Source organism: Elgaria multicarinata, chromosome 2 (genome assembly GCF_023053635.1).
Source record: "Elgaria multicarinata webbii isolate HBS135686 ecotype San Diego chromosome 2, rElgMul1.1.pri, whole genome shotgun sequence".
NCBI classification, from domain to species: Eukaryota; Metazoa; Chordata; class Lepidosauria; order Squamata; family Anguidae; genus Elgaria; species Elgaria multicarinata.
This window is the reverse complement of record NC_086172.1, coordinates 181,252-193,934: the sequence shown is the minus strand read 5'-3', so window position 1 is coordinate 193,934 and position 12,683 is coordinate 181,252. Positions and strand designations below refer to the sequence as shown.

The following is a 12,683-nucleotide window of genomic DNA, read 5'->3' as shown; positions in this document are numbered from 1 at the left end:
TCATCATCATCATCATTTATTACATTTATATACCGCCCCATAGCCGAAGCTCTCTGGGTAGTTTGCAAAGATTAAAAAGATTAGATTAAAAAGACTGAAATCAATATACAAAATTTAAAAACAAAAACATAAAAACAGCTAACATTCAAAACAATTTTTAAACATGCAGCCAGGCCAAAGCTTGTTTTGGAGTCAGTTATTTTATTTATTTATATTGCATTTGTATACCGTCCCATAGCCGAAGCTCTCTGGGCAGTTCACATAAAATAAAGACACTTAAAAACAATATACAAAAAAACCCAAAAAAACATGCAAAATACACAAACATTTAAAACCACTATAACAACTTTTCAAATGATTAGCCAAAAAACAGACCCAGGCTCATTACATATTGCTAAATGCCTGGGAGAACAGAAAAGTCTTGACCTGGCACCGAAAAGATGACAATGTCGACACCAGGCAGGCTTCGTCACGGAGATTGTTCTGCAGTTGGGGGGCCACCACAGAGAAGTCCCTCTCTCTTATTGCCACCCTCCAAGCTTCCCTTGGAGTAGGCACCCGGAGGAGGACCTTAGAACACACAGGGGGAAATCGCATTTCCTTACTGTCTCTTCTCCTCCCGTGCGTTTGTGCCTCATTACTTCCTCATTTGAAAGAGGAAATAAACAACATGCACGTGCCCCATTCAGTGGGCTGTTTTGATCCTGCTACTTCTCCTGCACACAGCAGGCGATAGCAGTAACTTCCATTTTTAAAAATAAGTTGGACTTACTGTGGTGTTTTTTATTTATTTATTTTTATTTATTTATTTATTACATTTCTATACCGCCCAATAGCCGCAGCTCTCTGGGCGGTTCACAAAAATTAAAACATTCAAAGTATAAAACAACAGTCTAAAACCATAGTACAAAATACAATATAAAAGCTCAACCAGATAAAAACAGCAGCAATGCAAAATTACAAATTTAAAACACCAAGTTAAAATTTATTTATAGACTGTTAAAATGCAGGGAGAATAAAAAGGTCTTCACCTGGCATCTAAAAGCATATAATGTAGGTGCCAAGCGAACCTCTTAGGGAGCTCATTCCACAGCCAGGGTGCCACAGCAAAGAAGTCTAGAAGGGGCAGGAGGCGCATGGGAGGCAGACGACGTCATGAGAGGGACACGCAAAAATCCTTGAGTGCCCAATAACGAGTGTGCAATAAAACACTCATCTGATGGAGCTCTAGAACTTTCAACCTGTTATCAGTTACTGGTACAACTGCAGAAAATTAATGATTCCTATGTTATTTCCCACTATCATTTCTTAGTAATACAATATTTATTTCTCAATATGGTTTATATTCAAATTTATAATCAGGGTAACAAAAAGATATTTAGCACTTTATTTCTGAATATGCTTTATATTCAAGCCTATAATCACAGTAATCAATTTGTTTTAGCAAAGTCCTCATGCCAATTTGGATCTCAGTTGTTGATATTTAGATGGAAAAGCAACAGGCTGGACTGGCTGTATAACAGTAGCTTTCCACTTGCTAGAATGGGTTTAATTCTAGTAATTCAATTAATTAATTATCAATAATTAATTCATAGTAAAGATGGGAGGAATATGTCTTTAGAGGTATAAAAATCTAACTTTTATGTCATCTCTTCCCAGGTGTGCTGTGTGTGAAGCTCCTGCCATGGTGATGGCAGTTCATAGTCAAACAGTTCAAATTCCACCATGTCCAGAAGGCTGGAGATCCCTGTGGATAGGCTATTCCTTTGTGATGGTAAGTGTACCATACTTTTTGATGTGGTTGGATTAACATTAGGTTGTAGCCCACTAGCCAGGGAAAATTGAAAGCATTGTTTGTTTCCTTTCATGGTCTTTGGGGATGGGGGAATCCCACCATCTGCAATCTCATTCTGGCTCTGTTTCAGTCTACAATAGTGTGGAGATGCAGCCTCCTTGTGGTCTTCAGAGGAGCAGCCACTAACTAGCCAAGAATCTCGACAAATCTCTAGCCCTTGTACATCCCGAGATATGAGGCAAAATGTTCTCGCCTTTAATCTAATCTAATAGTTTTGTGAGAAATTAGATTCCTACCACCTTTCAGTGTCTTCAGCATGAAGTCACAATCCACCCTTAGAGATAAGGATAGAATTATCTGTTTTCTATATAAGGTACTTCCTGGTTTGTTTTAAATAAACATGAACCACCCTTTTTATCATTTTGAATAAAAACATATCCTTCTACCCTTGTAGTATAATGATTACTGCCCATAGAAAACAATTGACAAGTCCAGAATTTTAGTGTAGCAGTGGCATATCCAGCCCAAAACAATAGGTAACAGGAATGATAGGAGTTCATGTTCTTTCTAGCTCTGGTCATCCAAGGGGAAAGAGAAAAAGAAAAAAGGGGAAAGGAAGAAAAACACACACACACACACACACACACACACACACACACACACACAAAGATTAAGTTATATTTTTTGGCTCTCTACATATCACAAATGTGAATTATTTTTTCTCCTTGTTTGATACATTTAATACAATAATCAAATTCTTTTCTTTCTTTTAAGTGAACTATATCTCATACACTGAATCCACAGACAAATACATCATTTTTCTCTGTTTCCTGCAAAAATCCTATCAGTGGTTTCCATTCAGATATGAATGTGGCTGTTGATTTATCTCTCATTATCGCTTAAGTTTTGCCATCTCTGCCAACTCCAATGTCTTCAATAGGTATTCATCCATTGTTGGCGTTGCTTCATTTTTCCACTTCTGTGCATACAGTAGTCTCGCTGCCATTGCCATGTATAAAAACAAAGTCCCCCCTTCTCTTTCAGTTGGTTGTCCATTAGTCCCAATAGAATTAGACTTTAATATTTTTTGAATTAAAGAATGTATTTGTGTCCAGAAAGCTTTAGCTTTTTTACAAGTCCACCAGAAATGATAAAAAGTTCCTCCTCCTCCTCCTCCTCCTCCTTCTTCTTCTTCTCATTTCCAACATTCGCCCAAAGCTCCCTTGTACATTTTAGCCAGCTGTGTAGGCGACATGTGCCATTTATACATCATCTTATAAAAATTATCTTTAAGTCTTGAACATAATGTAAGTTTCAAACCCTTTCCCCACATATTCTCCCACTGTTCCATTGAGACATTGTATCCAATGTTGATCATTGTTGTTGGAGCATTTAAATTTGTTGGAGGACACTTGTCTTTCCAGGCATTTTCCTCAGGTCTTCTTCTCTCTTTCTGATCTCCTTCAAAATGTTTTGTGTTTTCTCTTCCCTTTTTCTCTTAAGTTGACTGTTTTGTTGATCAAAGTATCCTCTCATGTAGGCCTTACTTGCGTCCCAGACCACTCGAAGATCTGTTCCTTTGTTCAGATTCAATTCAAAATATTCTTTCATTTTTCTTTTACTGCTGTCCACCATATTTTTTATCTTGCAGCAAGTTTTTGTTTAATCTCCATCCAGCTAACCAACATTGTGATCATGAATCTCTGTCTACCACCCCTACATCTAAAGTGGAGGCAGAACTCCTCCCTGGTTTCAAAATGAGCCCTGACTATTGGCAACATAACTGGGCCTCTGATCAGCTCCATACTCACTGTGTGATCACACATACAGCTTCACTCCTGGCTGATTCATCCAGGGATGCAGTTCAGGCCCAATCCAGGGCCCTGGTGGCCAACTGGATGGCTTACAAGAACATCTACTTATGCAGCTAGGATGTTGACCCAGGTTCACAGACATATTAGCTGGTTCTCCCTTTTCTGGCTTTTTGGGGAATCCCTTGGAAATATTTTGGTGGGAGGGAAGGACAGAAAAAAACTTCCCTCTTCTAAGAGAAAAGAGAAAAAGGCTGGATTTCCAGGGTCCAAGTCTTAAGTGCCTTGCCAGAAGACATATGAAAAGCAGTCACAGTTATGAAAAGGGGAGTTGAATAACCCCCTAAGTTGTTCAGTTGATCAGGCTGAAACAACCTGGATCTTAGGAGCAGTAGTCAGGAAACACAACTAGTCTGTGAAGCAAGCAAAAGGATTTATTAAGGGGAATTGGGGAAGGGGAAATAGCAATGAGTAAAATGGTACAAGAAATGCAGGTGCAAGTATTTCACAGAGAGCCTCACACCCCCTCTGGGGAGAAACCTTAGTTACGAAGCACTCATAGAGTCCCACACGAACTCCCTGAGGGCAAGAACACTTTGAAGTTTGTGCAAGGCCAGCCAATCAGGAGGCGGAGAGCAGGATCATTTGGATTGCCCCCTTGCTTTCAATGGGCAAAGGGGAGAGGCACACTAAGAGACCCCTTTTATCCTCCTCCCGATCAATAGCACAACCCCGGGTTGTGTCAATCCAGACAACCAAGCTTTGGTAGCAGAATCCACTGGATCACGCCTTGCTTTCTATGGGCAACAAAGTGATGCATGCCAGGGGGGAATTCCCTCCTCGCCTCTTAGTTGGTACTAAGGAGCATGCTAACCTCTTGTTTTACCATGTAACTGTTTTTCCCAGTTGTCTCTGTTGGATTGTACCATTTCTGCCGGTCTGAGTCTTGGGACATGGTGCTATTGGATCCCCCTCTGCCAAGCGGCAGAGGAGGATTCACACCAAAGGAAGCACTTCCCTCACTCCACACCTGGATGTGCAATCCAGTATAGTGATTGTGCAGTACGGCAGAGGCAAGATGGCCCACCTTTATCTTTGCCCTGGAGGATGTTGTTTATTGTTGTTCCCCACCTCAATCAGAATGGAGAGGCGGATAAGAAATAAATTTATTATTATATTACTATTATTATGAATGACATCCATGAAATTCACCCACAACTTACTCACGGGTTTTCAGATCGTTTGAATGGAGTCTTTGTTCTCAAGTGCACCTGGAAGTATCCAAAAAAATATATATGCCATGGCCTCTCTGAGAAAAGAGAGTTTAGGTCTTTGCCATGTTATTGATAGATTGACAGCATTTCTTGACAGCACCCCCTTCCTCCCCTGTAGTTCCCAAGGTTGTCTGGGAACAACTGGCACCCTCGGCCCCAGTGTGGGGCCATCTCTGCCCTGTTACTTCAGAGACCCCAGGGTGCTTGGCGCATAGCCCATCTCCCCCCAGAACCTGAAGGCCAAACACATTCCTTTTGCCTTTCCCTTCGCCCACCAGAGCCAGGGCAATTCAGTTAGGGTCACGATCTTACCTCTCTCATCCCCCACGTTCTTGATATTACCCACTGATATTAACATGTTTTGGTAACACAGAGGCAATCAGCTTATTTACAATTTGGTCATATCCAAGGTCATGCTTGCACATCTCTCTTTTATGTTGCACCATAATTGTTACATTTCAAACAAGGTCTGGAATACACAATGCTTACATTCGGGAGGCGAAGCTCACAAGGTCATAAAGTGGGCAACTTTATTGATAGGAAAGGGGGAAGAGAAATAAGAGGGGAGGTGACAGACTAGAGGCAAAGAGAAGGAAAGCAATCTTTATTGATAGATAAAGGGGCATAACAGGCTGACTGCAGGAAAGGCAGCAGAAAAGACTGGGAGATAGAAGGCCAGGCAGCAAAAGTCATTTTTAAGTAAGTATTTCCTTGCTGCATTTATGCTCACCCTGCTCACAATACAAGGCCTGCGTCTCACAGTGACCTGGCAAATTGTGGGTTAATTAACCTACAGTTTGCTGCCATTATGTGCAAGCAGGACCAGTGTGTACACTTAGAGCTCCATCAGATGGGGGGAAATCATGGTTCCCTACCATCATTTCTCTGCCCCCACTTCTGTTGCACAATACTACTTCATTCTCAGGGAGAAGAAAGAGGAAGTAATCAACATTCAGTGGGCCGTTTTTATCACGCCACTTCTCCTGAACACAGCAGGAGATCATGGCAAGTTCCATTTCTAAAAATAAATTGGGCTTACCAGGGTCTTTTTTTGTCATGGGAAGAAGGCCAGAAAGGGCCAGAAAGACACATGGCATTTTGAATAGAACCCATGAAAGTCTGTGACTGTCCAGTAACAAGTCTGCAATAAAATGCTTGTCTGATGTTACTCTTAGAAGTACAATTATCTGAAGATGCACTCCCAGTGAGGATTTGAAAACCGGGAAGTTCCAGGCCATTGGGCATCAATGCTTTAAGGCTGCACTCCTAAACGGCACCAACTAGGGAGTGTACCTGACTTGAATGCTTTCCTTTTGAATAAATATATAGAGAGTTGTTCTGTAAGTCACAATTCAAAGTCAGTTAGTTTTTTTTTCTACACAGACACACACAATATTTAAATAAGTTCTGTCTGTAATTTAAACATAGTACAGGTCACTGTTTTTCAGCTTCTGTTCTATCTATAGACTACAAAAACCGCTCATCTACCACAGTGAATTGCTATTAAGCCCTACATGTGATATGTAATCTGTCCCTCTAAACTAATGTACAACCTGCATTTATTGCAGCACACCAGTGCTGGTGCCGAGGGTTCAGGGCAAGCTCTGGCCTCTCCAGGTTCCTGTCTTGAAGAATTCCGAAGCGCTCCATTCATAGAATGTCATGGCAAAGGCACCTGTAATTATTATGCTAATGCGTATAGCTTCTGGCTTGCCACTATTGAGAGAAATGAAATGTTCAAGTAAGTTGAGAGAATCTTGCTCAAGGATTAAAAAGTAAATTTTGAGGGAAACTGTTTTATATTAAATGGTTAAAACAGAAGTTACTACTTTATTTTTAAAAAATGTATGGTTTGTTCCCTTTGTGCTACCCCAGTCAGATGCACACCTCAGTTGTGACACCAATTTATACAGCCTGCTCTTCAGATAGAGCTTGTATGTATACAAGCAGTATCTGAACAACTGGGTGGGAAAATTTCAGACATTCAGGACCTACATTTACTAGAACCCTGAGATCCACCAACGAGGAGCAAAATAGTGGATCAAATGGTGGATTAAGTCATTAAGAATTAAGTAACAGGCTGTTTCTGAGCTCAGGTTCACTGATTTGTGATCAGTACCTAACAGTACCTAATGTACATTGATGGTGCTATGTAAATAAATAATAATAACTCACAAGGCCTTTCACACAAAATCCGCTCTGTGGTCTCATCTACATCTATGAGCCTTCCGGAGGGAGGAGGGAGGGAGGATCCCATGCTTTACAGCTTCCAGGATCGTTTCCCCTGCATGCACACACTCACCTGTCATCCTGGAAATCAAGAGGGACATTGTAGGCACCATTTTCACCCCAGAAACGGAACACAATAGTGCTCCACTGCAAGTAAGTTTTTTAAAAACACACCTTGAAACTGCTCCCTCCCCACCCATGATTGGCACGGACTGCCGCCATATAGTTCTGTGCCCGTTTCCAGAGCCCCGCTACTCACAGGGAAGAAGGGACGACCCGTGTTCATGTGCCACACCAGCTGCGGTCCTCGGGGATGTCCTGGGACCATGGAAAAACTAGGAAATCTGCAGTCCCAGTTATCCCAGGGTAAGTCTCTGGTTGTCCCTGCTTGACCCCGGAATCCCCTGTGCATCTTTTGGACACACAGGGATGACCTAGAGACAACCCCGGGATATATGCATGATGTAGACATGCAGATTTAGTTGTTGCTATATTATTAGATAGATCCCAAAATGCCCACACTGCTTTACATATTCAGGCCAGGCATTATAGTCAGTTATGGGTTGCCAACAGAAGTATGTTTTATTTATTTTTATTTATTTTATTTATTGCATTTCTATACAGCCCAATAGCTGAAGCTCTCTGGATAGTTCACAAAAATTAATTAACATTTCTCTAGTTTTTTACATATTGTGCAACCATTTACAAAATTCTGCAGCCACAAATTACATGCAGAGTATGAAGGGGGGAAACCACATCCAGCCAAAATCATTCCATTAGTTTTTACCTTATTCACTTTGGGAAGCAGACGTTCCTCCGCAGTGGAGGAGCTTCTGAGGTATATTTCAAGGGCAACTTTACTTGATTGCTTTCATGGGCAACCTCAGCCTCAAATGTTATTAGAGCAAGCACCCTCACGAAACTGACGCTCTTGCCGTTTAAGAACTGGCTTTCATCTTGCCAGGAGGCAGAGTTCAAGCCCATTCACTTATGCATTTTTAAATCTGCCAAACTCATAATGTGCAAAAGCTCCAGAATTAGCTTGGTTGGACACAAAACATTTCTCCTTCATTGACAGCTATTTTCATTTTTATTTTCAGAAAGCCCACTCCTTCCACACTGAAAGCAGGCGAACTACGTTCAAATGTCAGCCGTTGCCAAGTCTGTATGCGAAGAACATAATGACTTTCTAGTTGTACTTAATGTCACAATATGGTGCTATAGCAGTGGAGCTTAGATATATAGGCCCTATACGTACCTCATTGTTTCCAGGTATGAAAACAGCCAAGTGCCTTACATGAACTTGCCTAATTAAACTCTCTGTTTTCTTGGCCCTTTACTTGCTGAAGAGGAAAAAAGTACAATGAAGACAATGTTCAAATGGCACTTCTGAAGAGACATGATAGATGTGATGCACTGATGCTTATCCTGAATCTAGAAAAAAAAACGCCAAAAATCCTTAGAGGGATACAGTTCTGCCTCATGTGTGTAACTCCACCTTTCCATTTGTATGAATTAAATATATATGATTACATTATCATTTTCCCCTAACCCCTATCTTCAACTCCCAGGCTCTTTATTGTCAAACAAATTAATACTAGTATAAAGCAAAGTTCTGGAAACAGTATGAAACCGAAGCTTCCTTATTGAAATGGAGGGTAGTGACACGCAAACATTTTGTCTTGTCTGGATTGTATATTGCATTAAAAAAATCTACAGGCAAGAGGAAACAGAATTATTCCTGATCTATTAAATATGTTGCCCTCTGGTACTATATTAGGGCCAGTTTTCCTATGGAATACAGAATAGTCAAGTATGTGTGCAAATACTATGTCTTTAGTATTTATGTCAAAATTTGGCAAATCGAACTTTGATTTTTATTATAATGTTAAAGGTTTTCTTCCCTCAGTAACCACTCTCATATGAGAAGAGAAGTGTGATCTTTCAGTTCTCCTCATTAATTTCCAAGTTGGTAACATGAATCTAGCCTTCTTGACTATCTTGTGATTCCTACAGTAAGATGTTACACTTTGAGCTTCCTTTTTATATATTTAATATGTTCAGGGTTTTAAGCACTAATACACTGAATTACTTGATCTTAAATAGCAGATGTAAAATAAGTTGATATTTCAGAAAATGTATAAAACAGATTATACCATATAATCAAGGCAGTATTTAAAGAGGCCTTCTGGATAAATTCTTGTGTTATTATTGTGTACTTATTGAAAATTAAAATCTGCAATAAAACTATTTGTGTAAAAATCTTGCTTTAACAATAGTCTCTGAGTCCATCAAATGTTAATTTCAGATACACTGAATGTCTCACTTGTTCTTTATTTCAGTGATTTTAATATTGAGATATTATGTAGAACAGGTTTGTCTTAATTATGAGCTGTGGAACCAGACATGTGACTGAGGCCACATCCCCTTGGGGGCTGGACATGTTGCAGTGGGCACGCCTCCTTGAGCATCAGCCATGTTGTCCTCCTTTTTGGTTTCCAAAACATGGTCACCCTATGTTTAAGTGTTTGGTTCAGTGTTGGATTTGCTGTGGCCAATTCTTTTCTTTTTCAGTTTATAGTTCCCTCATTCTTTTTTTTAGTATAAATAATAGCGTGGTGGCAGTGAAGGAGAAGTTTGAGTAGATGTCACAGAGGCTGGTGATGCCACAGTATCCTTCTGGATTGTTTATCTGGATTGGGTTTGGGGTGGCATGGTCTTAAAGTGGTTCTGGTCCTTTCTGGAGAAGCTGTCTCATGAGGTGGTGCTGGGGGACTTCTATTCCACCCCATGGCTGTTCCCTGTGGGGTGCCTCAATGTTCTATCTTGTCCCCCATGCTTTTTAACATCTACATGAAATTGCTGGGGGAAGTCATCAGGAGGTTTGGGCTGAAGTGTCATCAGTATGTGGATGATACTCAGCTCTACCTCTCCTTTCCATCTGCGCATCCCAGGGAGGCTGTAGAACTCTTTCATCACCCCTTTCATCAGCAAGACTTCATTTAAAACACACACCCCTTACAAAGGAAAAAGTGAGGACTACTTACACTACACAGAGGCTTAAGGGTGCATTAAAGTCTCTTTGGGAAAATAATCCAGACTTTTCCTGCTCCAAAATAATATGCAAAACAGAGGAAAAGAGGAGAAATGGGTGCAGAACATGGATGACCCGCGCTGCAAAACGAGATACCAGGTATGACGAGAGTGTGTTAAACTGCTGCTATATTTATTTATATTTATTTATTACACTTATATACCGCCCCATAGCCAGGGCTCTCTGGGCGGTTTACAGAAATTCTAAAATTAAGATAAAAACGAGTATACAAAATTTAAAATTCTAAAACACAGAACATACACACATAAAGCATTAAAAACTGTTAAAAAAAATTAAACGTGGGTAATTAAGATGTGCTGCCATATGCCTGGGCAAAGAGGAAAGTCTTAACCTGGCACTGGAAAGATAGCAGCGTTGGTGCCAGGCAAGCCTCGTCAGGGAGATTGTTCCATAGTCTGGGGGCCACCACCGACAAGGCCCTATCCCTCATTGCCACACTCCGGGCCTCTCTCAGAGTAGGCACCCGGAGGAGGACCTTAGATGTTTGAATGAAGTGACCAGGTATATTCACGTCGGGAGAGGCGTTCCATCAGGTATTGTGGTCCCAAGCGGTGTAAGGTTTTATAGGTCAAAATCAACACCTTGAATTCGGCTGGGAAACATACAGGCAGCCAGTGCAAGCGGACCAGAGCAGGTGTTATATGGTCAAACCTTCTGGTTCCCGAAATCAATCTGGCCGCTGCATTTTGCATGAGCTGCAGCTTCCAAACCGGTAAGATGGAGCTCATACTTAGGAAAGAGCAGGTTGCTTGGGGGCGGGGAAGCAGCACAATCAGCAGAAAATATTATTATTATTATTATTATTATTATTATTATTATTATTATTTATATAGCACCATAAATGTACATGGTGCTGTACAGAGTAAAACAGTAAATAGCAAGACCCTGCCGCATAGGCTTACAATCTAATAGAATCATAGTAAAACAATGAGGGGAAGAGAATGTAAGCAGGCACAGGGTAGGGTAAAACTAACAGTATAAAGTCCGCACAACATCAAGTTTTAAAAGCTTTAGGAAAAAGAAAAGTTTTTAGTTGAGCTTTAAAAGCTGCGATTGAACTTGTAGTTCTCAAATGTTCTGGAAGAGCGTTCCATGCGTAAGGGGCAGCAGAAGAGAATGGACGAAGCCGAGCAAGGGAAGTAGAGGCCCTTGGGCAGGCGAGAAACATGGCATCAGAGGAGCGAAGAGCACGAGGGGGCAATAGTGTGAGATGAGAGAGGAGAGATAGGAAGGAGCTAGACCGTGAAAAGCTTTGAAGGTTAACAGGAGAAGTTTATATTGGATTCTGAAGTGAATTGGAAGCCAATGAAGAGATTTCAGAAGCGGAGTAACATGGTCAAAGCGGCGAGCCAAGAAGATGATCTTTGCGGCAGAGTGGTGAACAGAAACCAACGGACTGATGTGAGAAGAAGGAAGGCCAGAGAGAAGAATTATTATTATTATTATTTATTATATAGCACCATCAATGTACATGGTGCTGTACAGAGTAAAACAGTAAATAGCAAGACCCTGCCGCATAGGCTTACAATCTAATAAAATCATAGTAAAACAATAAGGAGGGGAAGAGAATGCAAACAGGTACAGGGTAGGGTAAGCAGGCACAGGGTAGGGAAAAACTAACAGTAGAAAGTAACAGTAGAAGTCTGCACAACATCAAGTTTTAAAAGCTTTAGGAAAAAGAAAAGTTTTTAGTTGAGCTTTAAAAGCTGTGGTTGAACTTGTAGTTCTCAAATGTTCTGGAAGAGCGTTCCAGGCGTAAGGGGCAGCAGACGAAAATGGACGAAGCTGAGCAAGGGAAGTAGAGGCCCTTGGGCAGGTGAGAAACATGGCATCAGAGAAGGTTGCAGTAGTCCAACCGAGAAATAACCAGTGCATGAACAAGCGTCTTGGCAGAAGAGACAGACAAAAATGATCGAATCCTGGCAATATTATACAGGGAAAAATGACAAGATTTAGCTACTGCCTCAATATGAGGAATAAAGGAGAGCGAGGAGTCAAATATAAAGCCAAGGCTACGAGCTTCCTTGACCAGAGTAAGCGTAATGTCATTGACAGTAAGAGAGAATGAGAGATGAGGAGAAGGTTTAGGAGGAAAAACAAGCAATTCAGTCTTTGCCATATTAAGTTTCAAACGATGATGAAGCAGCCAAGCTGAGATATCTGAAAGATATCTGAAAGACATGCCGAGATACGATCGTGAACATCAGGAGAAAGTTCCGGAGATGACAGATAGCTGTGTATCATCGGCGTACAGATGATATTGGAGGCCATGAGATTGAATAAGCTTGCCCAAGGGCAACATGTAGAAGGAAAACAACAACAGGCCAAGCACCGAGCCTTGCGGAACCCCTACTGAAAGGGGAAAGGAGGAAGACGAGTTGCCATTAGCCAACACGCTGAAAGAGCGACCCGCTAGATAGGAGGCAAACCAGTTATAGACAGAGCCACAAAATCCAAGG

General features: G+C 41.1%; 1 protein-coding gene across 1 annotated transcript in view; it reads left to right on the top strand.

Moving 5' to 3' along the window:
• The window catches only part of LOC134391978 (collagen alpha-1(IV) chain-like), a 185,857-nt gene extending 177,185 nt beyond the window's left edge, over positions 1 to 8,672 (top strand). The window contains exons 42-44 of the mRNA XM_063115900.1: positions 1,660 to 1,774; positions 6,449 to 6,621; positions 8,210 to 8,672. Coding sequence (XP_062971970.1) covers positions 1,660 to 1,774; positions 6,449 to 6,621; positions 8,210 to 8,291 — 370 coding nt within the window. The 3' untranslated portion in view covers positions 8,292 to 8,672. The remainder of the gene's footprint in view (positions 1 to 1,659; positions 1,775 to 6,448; positions 6,622 to 8,209) is intronic.
• Positions 8,673 to 12,683: the final 4,011 nt, after the last annotated feature.